This window comes from Hylobates moloch, unplaced genomic scaffold (assembly GCF_009828535.3).
Source record: "Hylobates moloch isolate HMO894 unplaced genomic scaffold, HMol_V3 SCAFFOLD_9, whole genome shotgun sequence".
Taxonomy (NCBI): domain Eukaryota; kingdom Metazoa; phylum Chordata; class Mammalia; order Primates; family Hylobatidae; genus Hylobates; species Hylobates moloch.
Window position 1 is genome coordinate 71,341,543 of NW_026652284.1, and position 17,042 is coordinate 71,358,584.

General features: G+C 36.6%; 1 protein-coding gene across 1 annotated transcript in view; it reads left to right on the plus strand.

Annotated features, from left to right (window-relative positions):
* LRRC69 (leucine rich repeat containing 69) overlaps window positions 1-15,018 on the plus strand; it is a 131,872-nt gene extending 116,854 nt beyond the window's left edge. The window contains exon 10 of the mRNA XM_058444074.1: window positions 14,769-15,018. Within this exon, the coding sequence (XP_058300057.1) occupies window positions 14,769-14,879 (111 nt within the window). The 3' untranslated portion in view covers window positions 14,880-15,018. The remainder of the gene's footprint in view (window positions 1-14,768) is intronic.
* Window positions 15,019-17,042: the final 2,024 nt, after the last annotated feature.

Consider the following 17,042-nt stretch of genomic DNA (forward strand, 5'->3'; position numbering starts at 1 on the left):
GCTCTCCCTGTTTAGGGCTGTCCCAGTACCACAGGGAAATGGCTGTGTCTTACACACATTAGTAAGCAAGGCCTATGTGGTTTCTTACACGTAACAAAAAGTTGAATATTAAAAAGTTGAATGAATATTCATTGGTTGAATATATGAATTAATGAATTGTTAGTGACAAAGGTGTAGTATAGCGAATAGTGAAAAAAGAAAAGGAGGTGTTGGTGAAGGAGTAAATCCACTGTGGAGCACTGGAAGATGACAAACACCTTAATATGGCCTCTACGCTGGGGAGATTTCTTACTATGGCTGCCTTCAGGCACACTGTAGAGTTTGCTCTGTCAGTCTGCTTCTTGGACCCTATGCTGAAAGTCTTTCACTTTACTCCACTGTAAGCGGAAAAAAGGCTCCTGCATACAAGTATGCCATGTTCCCAAGAATCTCCAGAGCCTGGATTAGGCCTTTCGCCTTTCACAGCCCATGGCCTCCCCAGGGACAATCGATGAGTGCATGTGAATGCTGATAATGTATTCTTACTAGCATTATTAGTTGTTTCATAAGTTTACATTTCTAACTCCTGGATGAGATCATCACCACTTATGTTCAGAGATACATTATCTTTCTCAAAACTGTAATTGTGAAACTTTCTTTCATGAACTTCACTATATGTGGTGTTCATCATGAGGTTCAACAAGGAGAACTTTTTTTCCACCAACTTTTTAGTTTGAGAAATTGGAAAACAGCACATAACTTGAATGAATAATACAACGAACATTTGTATACCCTTTACCTAGAGTTGCTGATTTTTAATATTTTTTTTCCATTGGCCTTATCTCTTACTATTTTTTGCCTTTAAGGATGCATCTTGTCCAAAACAAATTTGATATTGACACAAGCCAAGAATGTAGCCTACCTACAAAGATTGTATTATTACTTTCTAGGGCAAAAATAGAAGAATAGATTTGAATTATAAAAAATGTGAATGAATGAATGAATGGATAAATAAATCTATCCTTCATACCAAGTAGAGAGATTTTATCAAGAGTTACAATGGATAACACAATATATGAACCAGAAAACATGTAGGTTATTTTAGCTATACTAACCCACGCTTAGGACGTGGAGGCTCACATTACTGGCCTGTTTACTTTCCAAGAAGCAGAGTATAGATTTTACAACAGCCACTTTACGTAGTTCATTTACAATCCTGTAGAATGAAATCCGGCAACAGTCATCGGAGTTCACATCACCTGATGTAAATACACATCACCTGATGTAAATACACATCACCTGATGCCAGGTATTCACGTCACCTGATGTCAGGTATTTACTCTGAACTAGCTCTGTGGATCCTGATAGACAGCCTGATAGACAGGATCCACAGAGCTAGTCCAGAGTAAAAGATCTAAGTCAGCTGTGGTCGTGGTGTAGAGCTACTACAATGTTTCTCACAATGTCCTTTACCAGAGTTTTTGACACTGCCAAGTATTGTAAAATGTTGCATGTGAATTGGGAGACTAAAAGGAAGTCTAGAAGTGTTTTCCTCTTGATCCAGTCATGTACAAATTATGTTTTACTAGACATAACCATGTGTACTTAAGACCAAAAAATAAAAGCGGAAGAATCTAATCAGAGAAATCATTCTCAACTCAGTTACATGTATATTGGGCTCTAGTGTAGTGGTTGCCTATAAAAGTTCTTTATGAATAAGAAACAGTGATTTAAGTTGTTCAGTTTTTCAATACCTTAATGCTCTTGCTATGGAAATGTCTTTGTCAAAGTTGAGTTGGCGTTTATATCAGAAAGCTTTGAAGTCTTCATGACATTTAGCAAAATTTGTAGTAATCGATTTACTTGGTGTTGGTGTCTGTCTCTACCATTGAATACTAAGCTCAAGGAATTCAAGAACCATTTTGGTTTTGTTCACCTTTATATAGAGAGAGCTTCTGACAATACCTGATAAAATTGTATTTCTACAGGATGATAAATCAGATCTGGATTTGAATACCAGCTCCTCCTTTAATTAGTTTATCAACATAGTACATCTCTATGTATCATAAGAAAATCTGGCAAAGGTGCTGCCAAGGAGGGCTAATGTTAGGATTTTTAAAAGCTCAGAATCTAGAACTAACCAGGTAGCCAAAGAGAACATTAAAATAGTGGTTGAGCAGGAATTTGAAAGTTAAAACCAACTGGACCTTAAATACAAAGAGAAAAGAGGGCTCATCGGTGGGAAAATGAGGATAGAAATGTATGTTGGTCCTCAAGATGGGAGTAAATATGTAATCTTGATCACACATGTAGCTATATGTGAATTGTTCACATTATCATCTGGAATGGATTGTTATATTCAAGAGACATTTAATGAGTACAGCATGTCAGATTACTTGGAAACAGTTTTCAAAACATCCTGCTTTCCACTGGTGATGTTCTGAACACCTTGGACAAGTTGCCATGTTTATTGTGCTCTGACAGATTCCCTCTCAAAACCATCTGATGTGCTGCTACTCTTATTTCATGTCTCTTTTTCAGAAACTACAACCTAATACAAGCAACAACAGCCAGAATTTATTTGGTACTGAGTGTGTGTCTGGTGCTCTGCTAAATATGTCACCTGGAATACCTCAATTAATATCCAAAATAACCCCCTGACACCAGTAAGAAATCCCAGGCAAGGAGAAACCAAGTAATTTTGCCAGTCTGAGAAAGCTGCCAAGTAGAGGACATGGGCAGGGAACTCATACATGTTATTCCTGATCCTTAACCAGAGAGTCTGGGCTATGTTTCCTGTGTTTTCCAACCTAGTTATTCCCCATTTACTTCAGCTGAACTTAAGACATTTATGTTAAAGATCCTTCTTCTGTTGTCATTTATTTATCCACTGAAACTTATTTATTTTTTTCTAACTATGTGTCAGGTTATTTGCCAGGGCTGGGAATACAGAACTCTGATCCTCGAGAAACTCACATATTCCCAGGAGAAGTGGGATAATAAGGATTGGAATCTGACAAGTTAAGTTTGATGTCCAGCCCTACCACTTGCCACCTGTGTCCTCTTACTTTCCTCTTCAAGGCTAAGCTTCCTCATCTGTCAAATGGCAATAATAATAATACCCATCACACAGAACTGTGGTTAGGGATCATGAGGTAATGCATAAACAGTGCTTAGTACAGTGGGTGCTCAACAAAGGTAGCATATAGTAGGTGCTTAATAAGTATATTTTTTTATGTGTGTGTGTTTTGTAAACCAAGGCTTTCAGACAAGAAAGAGAATGATTGCATTCTTGTGATAAGTAGATGTGAAGCTGCACAGGATGCTGTGAGAAGAAGGCATCGCCAGTAAATGGGATAGTCCCTGGTTTAACCCTGGTGCCTACCACAGTGATTGTGTTTGGAGAATCCATAATAAATGTTATTTTAAGAGGCATTTCTTAGAAATGTGCTTTGAAGGCTAGGGAGGCATTTAGAATAGATAAAGAACTAGTGGATAAGTGTTTCAGGCTAGGCAGTTTCCTGTGCAGAGGTAATATTGTGCAAATATAAATTGCACAATGAGTACAGGGAAGTCACGGAAGGTGAGGTATGAGAGATGAAGTTGGAGAGAACAGCAGTGTGAGGTTACAGTGACTCTTTTGTGTGAAGTTTGAGCTTAATTCAAAAGCTAGTGTGTAAGTTGCTAGGGCTGTATAACAAAGTATCACAGACTGCGTGGCTTACACAACAGTAACTGATTTATTAACAGTTCTGGAGGCTAGAAGTCTGAGAGCAGGGTGCCAGAAGGGGTTGGCTTCTCCTGCAGCCTCTCTTTTTGGCCTCTACATGGCTGGTTCTTTCCTGTGTCTTCACATGGTGTTCCTTTGGTACGTGTCTGTGTCCAAATTTCCTCTTCTCATAAGAATGTCAGTCATATTGGATTACAGCTCACTTTACTTGACTTCATTTTAACCTAAGTACCATTTTAAAGACCCTATCTCCAAATACAGTGACATTCAGAGATGCTGGGGTTTAAGACATATGGATTTTTGGGTGACACAGTTTAGCCCGTAACAGCTACTTAGAGTTGTTGAAATAGTGGGGTATGATGACATTTTTGCTTGACAAAGAGAGGCTAGACCTGGTGATGTGGATTTAAACATTGTTTATAGAAGTGAGACACTCGAAGCCCTGGGAATGAAGATTACCTAAGGAGATCTACCCAGTAGGGTGAGAAGACCAGAAGGACAGAACCTTGGAGGGCAATATTATTAAAAGGTGGCAAAAGCAGGAGTCAGCAAATGAGAATGAAAAGAAACAATCAGGGACAGAAGGGCAAAACAGGGAGAGTGGCACAAATTCTTCAGCTATAAAACACAGATGCACAATAAACAGGGCTTTCTTGCTTTTTCTTCCACTGAACTTAGCTTTTATTTGGGCCCCCATTCTACTGGAAAGTTTACCTAGTTAATTCAAGGCTTATGTGGTAATTTTAGGATTTCCTAAGTCATTTCAGATTTTATCTTGATCACTTAGAATTTCCTTCCCCTCCTTTCTGCCTATATTATCTAATTCTTGGAGTTTTTAAGTAGTGTCATGGTATTAGGAGGTAGGAGCCATATGTTCTGCCAATGTCCTGTTTCATGTGGGCATCCTCTGGTGTATGATCTTCCTATTTAGATCGAAGCTCCATGGTGGTGTCTACTTCCCATTGGTCATGCTTCTTCTTCCATGTACCCCGTGTCTTCTTGTTCTGATGTTGAAGTCCCTTTTGCTTGCTGGTTCTCTTTCAGCCACTTCTACACTATTCTCTGGGCATAAGAAAATTTTGGCTGCTCTCTTACTCTAATATGGGCTCAAGAATGAGCTGACTAAAGACACCAAGTTGACAGATCCAGGGCTGAGGAGAAGAAACAGCACTGAAAAATCAAAAGAGGAAGGTGGTGTCCTTTGTGTCATTAAGTGGCAGGGCTGGAAGCAGGTTGCATCGATAAGAAGCCTGATGGGGCCAGGCGTGGTGGCTCACGCCTGTAGTCCCAGCATTTTGGGACGCTGAGGTGGGCGGATCACCTGAGGTCAGGAATTTGAGACCAGCCTGACCAACATGGTGAAACCTCGTCTCTACTAAAAACACAAAAAAATTAGCCAGACATGGTGGTGGGCACCTGTAATCCCAGCTACTCGGGAGACTGAGGAGGCAGGAGAATCACTTGAACCCAGGAGGCAGAGGTTGTAGTGAACCGAGATCACGCCATTGCACTTGCACTGCAGCCTGGGCAACAAGAGTGAAACTATGTCTCAATAAATAAATAAATAAATAAATAAATAAATAAATAAATAAATAAAAAGAAAAGCCTGATAAGAATACAGAAGTGAAGCCAGCAAGTCTTGACTAATCTGCAAGAAATGTAGCTGTAAAAGGTAGGAGTGCTATAGAATATTCTTTGGAGGGTGAGGAAGGCTTGAAGAAAGATTTTGAAAATGGGAAGATATGTGCATGGTGGTAGGCTGTGGAAAGAGCTAGTAAAGAGGATTTAAAATTAGTCTGTCTTGTACACCAATTCAGGAAGAGTTTAATGCTGTGATTAGGTACTACTACTTTAAAAAATTAATAGAATTTTTAATAGAATTTGTTACTGCATGATGAGCCTTATCTGTTCCATCATGTTAAGAGAATGAGTAAACCAAGAAGAGGAGATATGAAAGGTTTTAAACAACTAGAAGATGGGTAATGGTGGTGCTTTTCCACTTACAAAATGCTTTTCACATATTTTTTTCTTTCAACATCTTTACTGAGTTCTTACTATACACAAGGTACTGTGCTAAGCTCTCTGGATCCAGAGGTGAATAAGATGCGGTTCATGCTATTGAGGAGATGACAGACTATTAAAATGTAACGTTAGAAGCATTGTCATAAAGCATTATATACCCATGCTATGGAGTCATAGACAGAACAAAAACTACTTTGGTGGAGGCTTAAAGGTAACTTTCCCAGGGGGTGACATTTAAGTAATAGAGTTTCTGGCCCTCATATTAACTTTGTGACTTGGTTTTCATTGTCTCTATTCACAGTTGAGGTAACTAAGACTAAGCAAAGTTAAGTAGTTTGTTCACAAATTTCAAATCTATCAAATAATAGAATTAGGACTTTAGCTTACATGACACCTCCTGATACCACCTTCTGTCTCTTTTTTCCTGCACTAGAACATGCATATTTTCATTTTGAATCATAAGAGAAAGTGCAGATAAATTTATTGATTGATGATGATACAATTACTCCCAATAGCTATCTTTGTATATTTGAAACACTGTCATGTGAAAGAGAGATGAGGCTTTTCTTCTGTCGACTTGCAGAGTAGAAAATAGAACCACTGGCCATTCAGGTCAGATAGATAGAACTTTCTTACAGGATTTTAAACACAGACACACACACACAGACACACACACACACACACAAACACACACACAGACACACACAAACACACACACACACAGGTTAGCATCAATCATCACTGAGGAAACGAGCTTAGAAGCAAGAGTAGGAAAATAAGGAGATTTGATATCTATATAATTTCACTTTAAAAATTAGAATACATTTTTATGAATTAAATATGTCTGAGGGCATTATAAAAACAGCAACATAATGGCATAAGAACATAGCATGGATTAAAAACATAATGGTTAAAAGAGAAACCCATTAACTAGGATCTGCACCCTTTGAATGTCCTAGCTAATGGCAGAAAATGTTCAAATATTGAAAAAAGACAATTTCAGATTGAAAAAGCACATTGAGTGCCAGGAAGAGCAAACAAGAACAAATCCATACATAGACACATTTTGGTAAAACTATATACCACCAAAGTTGAACTATTAAGAACTAAAGATGAAATGTTAAGAAAAGAGAGATCATCTACAAAGCAGCAGCAATGAACTGACATCAGATTTCTCAGTGACAGTAATAGATGCCAGAAAAAGCAATGGCATACTATTTTCAAAGCACTAAGGGAAAATAACTCAAAATGTAGACTTATATGTGTAGATACATTGATAGGCAAAAGCCATGGGAGCGTCAGAAAATTATAACAAGAAAAATTTTTTAAAGGAAAATTGTTTTGCTTTTAAAAACCATTGATTCTAGCCTTATTAAAATCATTAAACTAATAATATTTAGTAAGTATATGATAGTAAAAAGTATATGACAATGGAATTAGAATAAGTGTATACAGTTTGTTAATCATGCTAAATAAATTTAAGGATGCTTAAAATATTTAAAGATTGATAAAGAAAATTGAGATTTGAATATATATTACTAGATGTTAGCAATTAAACAAAATTTAAATGCTGTTCATAGGTTCCTTGTTTCCAGAGTTGAAACAGAGTGAAAACATGCACAGAATACTTGGGGATGATAATCAGATTAAGCACACTGGTAAACAATTGCTTTTATATATCTCTAAATTTTTACTTTAAGTAGACAGCAATTATACAAAAAAATTTTTTTTTTTTTTGCCTGGAAGTCTCTCTTTCTGTTAAAATTTTTTAAATTTGTTAATTGTCTCTTCAGAAACTAAACTTAGAGACTGCTGACCTTTAGAGCAAATACTTTATCAGGAAGGGAGAACATATTTGATAATGCCAACGTCTGGTTGCCCCTGTTGTGCTTTACACAATGTTCTGCTTCTTATGGGGTTTACACTCAAAGGAGGGAGACACTGGATGATAAATGGGTCTTTATTCTCAACATAAAACACAGAACAATAAAATATCAAGTTGTAATTGCTTCTATTCAGGTGAATGTAAAATTATGTCATGCTTGCTTTATGAAATAATGAGATGAGGATTGGAAAATAGTCAAACAATTTTATTCAGTCTCAAATATCAACCTTGATCATAATTCATCCAGATGCTTTTGTCTTTTTCTAAATGCTATAGTTCTGCCATCAAAGTTGAGTTAGTCCTTAGCAATTACAAAATGATCAATAATTTCAACGTAGTTGATATTTCAATATTAGCTCCTAATGATATAAATCTTTGAAACAGCAACAAAAAATTATCCTTTTTAGTCACTACTAACTTTGTCTGTATTTGAACAATGACCTAGACCTAACCTAGTCTCATAAAATTCTTTCCAAACACTTGAGTGATCCTGTGCCCAAGATATGCATTTAATAGTTTTCATTTCTTATAGTTTCGTTAGTTGAACTTAACATTTCCCCAGATTCCTTTAAAGTTGAATAGTTTAGGGAGGGAATGGTTTGGAACATGAACTCTCAACCCTGTATTAAATGATGTAATGTAATTAAAACTACCCTCAAAAGAGATTAGGCTGAGTAAATCTCCCTATAAATGAGTGAAAACGTTCATCTACTTTATGAAAATAAATGAAAATTTGTAACTTTAATTCCTTTTTTATGACAAGCTGCCAGTAATGAAACATAAGATTACATTTAATAATTTTACTCATTACTTATAAAGTAAAATCTTACCTTATAGTAAAAAGTTATTACTGTTAAGATACCACTGACATTCATTTATGAAACTGATCATTTCAACCAGTCAACTGTGAAAATGAATGTAGGTTTTAAAACATTTATGCCGTGGTTAGTCAATTTAATGTACATTAGGTACTAAGAGGATCAGAAAGCATCACATTTCTAATTCTAAACAGCCATGAAAGTCATAAGTATTGTTTAGAAAAATTAAAATTGATATATATATTTCTTATTGTTTTATTCCAAAAATAGCAAAACAATTAGAGTATAAATGAGCTCATACACTGTGTCTTGATTACTTTTACTCCTATGAGAACTCCTCGAATACTCTTACCCTTTCGGAGAACTCTCCCTTTTGTTCTCAAACTGCTGGATACAGTCACAGTAGTATTCTGTATCTATAATTTTTTTTCTTCTAAATAATCTTACATTTTATTCAGCTTTAGTTTAGTTTTCTGAAGCTGTATGCCATCAAAATGTTGAAAATTCCTTGTGAAATTCAGAGGATATTGATTATGCAGGGGGTGCTGTGGGAGAGCAGGACCACTGTGTGGGGAGAGAATGCTGCTTAGCTGGCTGGCTGGCTGGAACATGACGGGATTTTCTTTGTGGTTTCTGTTCTTGTCACAGTCCAAATTGCCCTAAGGGTGGAATGACCATATATGTATCATTTAAGTCAACGTGCTTTTGAGAGTAAAAGTGGATTTTATTAATAGCTGTAAAAACAACAGGAAACCAGGACTGTCCTTGGCAAATCCCAATGTATGGTTACCCTTGCTAAATGGAGTAGTTAACTTCAGAGCAGTGCTCATGTCACTTATCACTGTGGCATGGCAGTGATAAATTATATTTAGTCATTCCATAAATTTTTGAGGGCCTGCTTTAAGCAGGGAACTGAATGCTAAGTACCATGAGAATAAGTAGGGGACCTAGTCTGTCCCAAATGGTTTAAAATTTGAGTTTAAATGCTAAAGAGGTAAAAGATATTAGCAATAAAATCTAGATCTTAAATGAGTGATAGAGACCAATTGCTTTAGGATTCAAAGTGGAAGATGAGATCACTGTAGGTTGTCTGGTTTGGGAAGTGCCTAGAAAGACAGGACTTGTATATAGCCTTGAAATAGGTGGAATTCAGATACATGGAGAAGAAAGTAAAGAGGATGTTTTAGGAGAAGAGAATGGTAGGGAGGAGAATAAATCATGTTCATAGGGCAGTGAATCAGTTAGGTTGGTCTGTGGATAGGAGTGGCAGGAGGAGACATTATTAAAAAGTTGAGGTCACATGCCATGAACCTGTCAAAGGATTAGATTAAGTAAGGGGTTTGAACTTGATCTTGTTTGGAAATGAAACCCTACTGAACATGTGGGGGAAAACCGGTGAGATATATATATGTGTGTGTGTGTGTGTGTGTGTGTGTTTTAGAAAAAGTCACTTGGCAATAGGGTGCTGGCTTAATTGAAGTTTGAAGAGAAGAGAAGCTGAAGATAAGAGGCTAGTTAGAGTGGTTGCCTACTGTGGGTGTAAGGTGTGGTGGTGGAAAGGCAAGGAAGGTAAGTATCATAAGGAAGGAAGGACAATATAAATTGTTGATTGACTGAGCATGGGAAACCTCTGAGGGGTGTGAAGGAGAAGGAGTCCAGAGGGAGCTGGTTTGGGAGGCAAGACCCCAAGTTTTATCTTAGACATGTTGAGTTTCAAGTGATGCCTGGATAATTCAAGTGAATATGTTTAACCCTCAGTTGGAGACAGACTGGCATAGAAAAGAAATATACTTCTTCAGTATGTTATTTGAAAACATGTGCACTTTCCAACAACTGTTCATTCTTCTAAACCATTCTGTAGTTGCTATTAAACTATAACAGAAATCTTCGTTAATGAAAGAGCCTGGGAATCATACAATGACTAACACTAATCTATAATTTAGTGAACTTAGATTCTAATCTTGTCTCTACCTTGAAATATGAGGCCTAAGGTAAGTCATCTACCTTCTTACTATATCAGGACTAATTTCCTCATTTGGACAATGAAGGGATTAGACCAGTCTCTTCTAGCATGAAAATGTGTTGATTCCATAAGCAGGGAGGGCTGCCATTGTTATGCTTTTCAAGTCCTGCTAATTTGGAACATGATAACAGTATTAGTTTTCCATTGAAGCTGTTAACAAATTCCCCAAAGCTTGGTGACTTGGCAGAAATGTATTTTTTTTTTTTGTTACAGTCAAGTAGATCAGAAATTCAACATGGGTCTCACTGGGCAAAAATCAAGGTTTTGTGGGCTGGGTTTCCTTCTGGAGGCTCCTGGGGAGAACCATTTTCTGGCCCTTGACAGCTTCTAGAGGCCCCCCATATCCATTGGCTCATGATTCCTTTCTTCCATCTTCAAAGTCAGTATTGGCAGATCTAGGCCTTCTCATATCACCTCACTTGGACCTTCTCTTTTATCTCCCTCTTCCACTTTAACAACTCTTGTGATTACATGGCTCCCACCTAGATAGTCCAGGATAACTTCCTTATATCAAGGTCCTTAATTTAACCCAACCTACAATGTCCCTTTTGCTATGTGAGGTGACATGCATATTCATGGATTTCAGGAATTAGGATGTGGACATCTTTGGGAGGACATTATTTTGCCTACCGAGATACCTTTTCCTGAGAAAACAAGAAACCGTCTTATGCTCTTTTTCTATTCCTTGTGCTTCATATAATATTGAAATCTTATCCAAACTTTTTACTGTGCCCTATAAATATATGTTGCAATAATTTTTAATTTCTCAAAGTTTAAAATATGGCAGTGATGGTTACCAATTATGTTGAATGATTTTTAAAAATTTCTCAATTCTACCATTCAACAAACATAAAACTTAGCAAAGAGTAATATTTGAATTTAAAGTGGAAAACTACTTTTTAAAAAACATGTAGAGAATATAATCATGTGTTTGTTTGCTTTAGAAAATAATGCAAATATTAATGAGTGAAAAAGTAAACTGTATTATAGCGTTTCACTTTTTAAAGCTTTTTGCTAAAATGATATTTTTTCAAAATAAAAGCATATATAATCACAGACCAACTCCTTTTCCTATTCACTGACCTTGGCTTGACAGAAAGGATATTTCATTGAGTGTTTTGATTTCTATCTATAAACAATGACAAAAGCAGTATTTGTCTTTGACAAAATCATGAGGTTTTGTTAATTGAGGTTTGTGAAGAGAGGTCCTCTATAACAGGAAGTGTCTTTATTCCTTTGTAACATGCTCATTTCAAACGGACATATTTCGTACCAGTAGAAATAGTTGCAATAATGCCACAAACAGAAATACAAATTTAAAAGGGCAGCAAGTGGTAAGGTGGTACGAGAATTTCATGTTATGCAAACATTCCTAGAGATGATGAATCTAGATGGAAAAGTGTAATACCAAGGAATTATGCTGAATTGTTTTTCTCAGTTAAATTTCTAGAAAACAATTCATAGCCCTGAAAAATGTTGTATAAGAAATAGAAACTATTAAGTTAGAGAATAATCACCTTCAAAGTTTCATGTTTACTATAAAACTAACAATGGGCATTTATATATAGACTTCTAAAAATCTCACCAAAATATTCATTTTATTCTAATTAACTAAACAATGTTTCCCCCAAGAAGGGGAAAGAGGGACACAGACACTTTGCATTCCTGCTTGCAGTACGAGCCAACCTAAACTCTGCCCATGCAATGTCCTAATGACACAAGGGAAATGGCTAAAACCACACTGGAAATAGAAAATGCCTTTAATACTTTCTATTATAAACTTTTCACCTCATGAATAAACTGGACAAAGCAAATCAGATGTCGAACTTGTTTCCTTAGTTTATATTTGTTTCTTTCTCTAACTTCCTCCTCTTGGTTCTTGGCTCTATTAATTGTTCAGGTTTCTTAAAGAGGAGCTGAGGAAAATGTATGTAGCATGGGTTATTTTCAATAGTTCTTTAGTTCTAGCTGAGATATGTTACAGAAGTAGGCAGGATTAACTGGTTGGGTGAGATGGTTGTCTAGTATATGGAAAAGGAAAAGACCGTATTTAGCCTGTCTTTTGCCATTTGTTCTCCAACCACAATTTCATCACTTAATCATTATAATCTAGTTAGGGAATCAATATTATATCTCATATAGTAGATTTAAAATATTATATGTGTCTTTCAAAAATACTTATGAAATCTTTTTATTTCTGGACTAATGTATTGTTGATATCCCATGATTTAACATTTTATGGTCTATTTATAGTTTATACTGTATTGTTTCTCCAATACAATGTGCACATTCTTGAATTTATGCTGTCATAGTTCACCCTCCCCAAAATGTCCTTTTGGTTTCTCTCCAGGCAGACACATTCTAGTCAACCTTCAAAACCCAGCTCACCTTTTTCTGATATTGTGAAATCTTGCTTAATATGCAGCCTATGGTGTCTCCTTTCTCTGCACTCATATAGAACCTATGTTTGGGCTGAGCCATATGTTTCTATTTGTGTGTGTGTGTATGACTATTGTCTTTCCAACTAGATGCTAAGATTCTTAGAGGCAGGGATTGTTTGCTGGATATCTTTGTAGCCTGACACTTTGCCTAATGTGCAGATTTTAGGTAACTTATAATTTGTCAGGACTCTTGGTTGCAAATTAAAGAAACCCAACTCATATACCAACTTAAGCAATGAAGAAGGTCCAGGGATAAATCTGGCTGAAGATTTTGTCATGTCCAAACTAGGTTTCCAAATTTATCATCAGGAATCTGTCCTTTTTTAATTATCTCTGCATTCCTTTGTTTTGGCTTTGTTTTCCAGTGGCTGCTGCCTATATTGTGTCTTTTGGGAGTAAAGGGAGAGCTTCCCTTCTCTCAATAGATGCAGAGAATGTCCTGGGGCTGACGTTCATTGGCTTCCTTGAACTGTCTTGCCTTAAGTGCTTACCCCAGACTAGTCACCGTTGTCAGAGGGAAGGAATTGAGTCATTGCCTACGCCTGAGTTACATGGTCATATATTGAGCCAGGGAGTGAAAAAAGTTGCTCTCTCACTCCCCCAGCATATGCACTGAGATTGGAAGAGTGGTAGTTGCCCAAAGGAAAAACAGGGCTTTTGTGCCAGCACAATGGGAAATGGATCCCAGATAGGAAAAACTAAGACATCCACTGAGGAGTTCAGAGCCTGTTTGATTCATCAATCAGAACCTGATTGATGAGTTAATATCTCTGTAGGAAAGAAGTTAGGTTTGTAGATATTCTGTACCATTTTTCACCTTTATCCAAAATATTTTACGGTTAGGATAGTGCTGTGTATCCTCTAAGTGCTTCACAGCCACTGTTGGAGGTGGGTGTGAAGGGGATATGACTTATGACTTTGGCTCCATGCTGATATATCACCAGGGTTAGAAGGCTGTTACTCTCTCAAGGATGGATCAATAACTGTGCTTACCTGTCTGAACCTTTCAATGGGATCTCAGAGTTCTTTTGTGGAAGAGTGAACAGATCAGCAATCAAATCTCTCATTGTGGGTTGTGATGGTGTTGGCCAAATGGTTTCATGGTAAAACTAAGTAGCGTTATCAACCAGTTAAATATTTCCCAGTTACCAGTTTTGGAAATCTTTTGGATTCTCTCACTGAGAGCTATGTTGATTTCAGAAGATGATTATAAAACATAGAAATGGTAAGCTTTTGAGCTTACCATTATTTCAAACATAAATGGTCAATATATGTACACTAAATTGGCTAACAGGGTTTTGACTGCTTATTTTGTACACTAAGAAGTGAGAATAGAAATATTTGAAGTACAAAAATTTAATTCATGTATTAGGCAACTTGCCTGAGACCCAGCCAGTGAAGATCTTAATGAATAGTGCAGACAGTGAACAAAGAATTTTAGGAAGATTAATTTCCATGGGAACCGTGTGCTGGACAGGTAAAACCAAGATGCCCATTAAGAAGTTCAGTACATATTTGCTGATTGATCAATTTAATACCCCTGAAGGACAAAAGTCAGGTTCATGTAGATTCTGTATCATTTTTTCACCTTCATTTCAAACACTTTATGGTTAGACTACATAATGATATGTTTGAATTAAAGCATACATAATCTTTCATCATTTGGATTTTGTTTAGCATTTGAGTATGACTTTATTAGCTAGTTAAGTTTGTGTTTTTATGTGTGAGAAAGGAGCAAATCAAGCATAAATAGAAGAGTGCGTCCTTTAGAAATCAATGTTCTGAAACCTCTGAGAAAGCAAATATTTATTTTAATGAAAAATGTTTATTGAACACTGCCTAAATTTTATTTTTAATCTTTACTTTTTAGGACTGGAAGATAAGCAAGAATCTGCAGCTGGTGCCTCTCCAAGTATTAATTTGTTCTTACAAATGTTTTACTCAACGTGACCCTAACCTCTTTGGAATTGCTCAGGTGTAGAACAGGTGAGGTGCTCATTCATAGCCTCACTCAACTTGCCCTGTCAGCTCTGCATACACAGATTATGCCCTACTTAAGATACCATGCTGTACCTGTTCTCTTTGTCAACACATTAAATAAAGGAAGAAAAATAATTCCATTATAATGTTCCCAATCTAAGCACTACAATCTGCCTTTAGCTTGCTTAGATTCTAGGTGTGCTTTTTTTGGCTTAAAAAGGTAAAAAAAAAAAATGGAAAAATAAAGATTTGTGTGGCAAGTGAGTTATTTTTTCCTGCTGTTTTATGACTACCACTCCCCTTTTTCTAGGTGAATATTAAGAGACTTGATGGGGAAAAGTATTTATCTTATGAATGTTTTGCAATTGAAAAGGAATCACTGTTTTGTGCTAGATAGTCGTATTACATTTGTGTGATTTCATTTGAGGCACTAATATCTACTGACCTTCACAGAAAAAATGAGTAGAAGCCCGGAAACTCAGGTTAGGTAACCCCTAATATCACTTTGTGACTGTTTTTAATTTTTTTTTCTCGTTTTAAAAAAACTTTTTACATGACAAACTGCCGAGGCAGTAGTGCAGAAATGAGAACTGTGCTTATTTTCTTTGAAGGACAACAGAAAAGTAGAAAAATAAGTTATGAAAATATGTGGTATGCTTTGCATAGACCAGTGGTTCTTGGAATTGTGTTCTATTCAGCACCATCCACATCAGTTGAGAACGTGTTAGAAATACAAATTATCTGGCTCCACTCCAGAACCACTGAATTGGAAACTTTGGGAGTGTGGCCCAGAAATTGCTATTTTAACAAACCCTCCACGTGATCTCTTTGCATGATCTAGTTTGAGAACCACAGGATAGACTTAGATAAAGCTGCTGCATGTTTAGAAAAGTGAGAAATGTCATCATAATTTTATATTTAAACCCCACCAGAAATCTATTTCTTCTTGTCACTACGTATGGTCCTTCTGGTGGAAAGCTGAGTGGAGTCTCTCATCTTCCAGGTAGTTATTATCAGGTTACCTTCCTAGCAAGGCCTTTTATGAGTTTAATTCAGGTTCTTTATGCATCAGAGTTGCCTCTGAGAAATGAAATCAATGGAGCACAGCAAAGAGATCCTCAAACCAGAGAGCAAAGTTCGGGCCCCACTGAGACAGAGATGGGGCCTCAAGGTAACTTTCTAAAGGCTCCATTAACCAAGAATGCATTTTAAACAAAAATAAAAAACCAAGTACAAATGAGCTCATCAAAAATGCATTACAGGTGTAAAGTATGTATGCTTATTTTGAGGGAAAATTGCTCAGTAAATTGATTTTGATTAGGGATTTCTTATAACCTAAGCTGTTGAAAAAGTTTTTGTTTTTTTTCTTTATTTCTTCTTAAAAAAAACAACAACACTGAGATACATGTGCAGACCATGCAGATTTGTTACATAGGTATATGGGTGCCATGGTGGTTTGCTGCTCCTATTGACCCATCCTCTAAGTTCCCTCCCGTCATCCCCTACCCCTCAACAGGTTCTGGTGTGTAATGTTCCCCTCTCTGTATCCATGTGTTCTCAACATTCAACTCCCACGTATGAGTGAGAACATGTGGTGTTTGGTTTTCTGTTCCTGTGCTAGTTTGCTGAGGATGATGGCTTCCAGCTTCATACAAGTGCCTGCAAAGGACATGATCTCATTCATTTTTTGTGGCTGCATAGTATTACATGGTGTATATGTACCACATTTTCTTTATCCATTCTATCATTGATGGGCATTTTGGTTGGTTCCATGTCTTTGCTATTGTAAATAGTGCTGCAATAAACATATGTGTGCATATGTCTTTATAGTAGAATGATTTATAATCCTTTGGGTATATACCCAGTAATGGGATTGCTGGGTCAAATCGTATTTCTGGTTCTAGATCTTTGAGGAACCGCCACACTGTCTTCCAGAATGGTTGAACTAATTTACACTCCCACCAACAGTGGAATGCTCACCAACAGTGTAAAAGCATTCCCATTTCTCCACAGCCTTACCAGCATCTATTTTTTCCTGACTTTTTAATAATCACCATTCTAAGTGGAGTGAGATTATCTCATTGTGGTTTTGATTTGCATTTCTCTGATGATCAGTGATATTGAGCTTTTTCTTCATATGTTTTTTGGCCACATAAATGTCTTC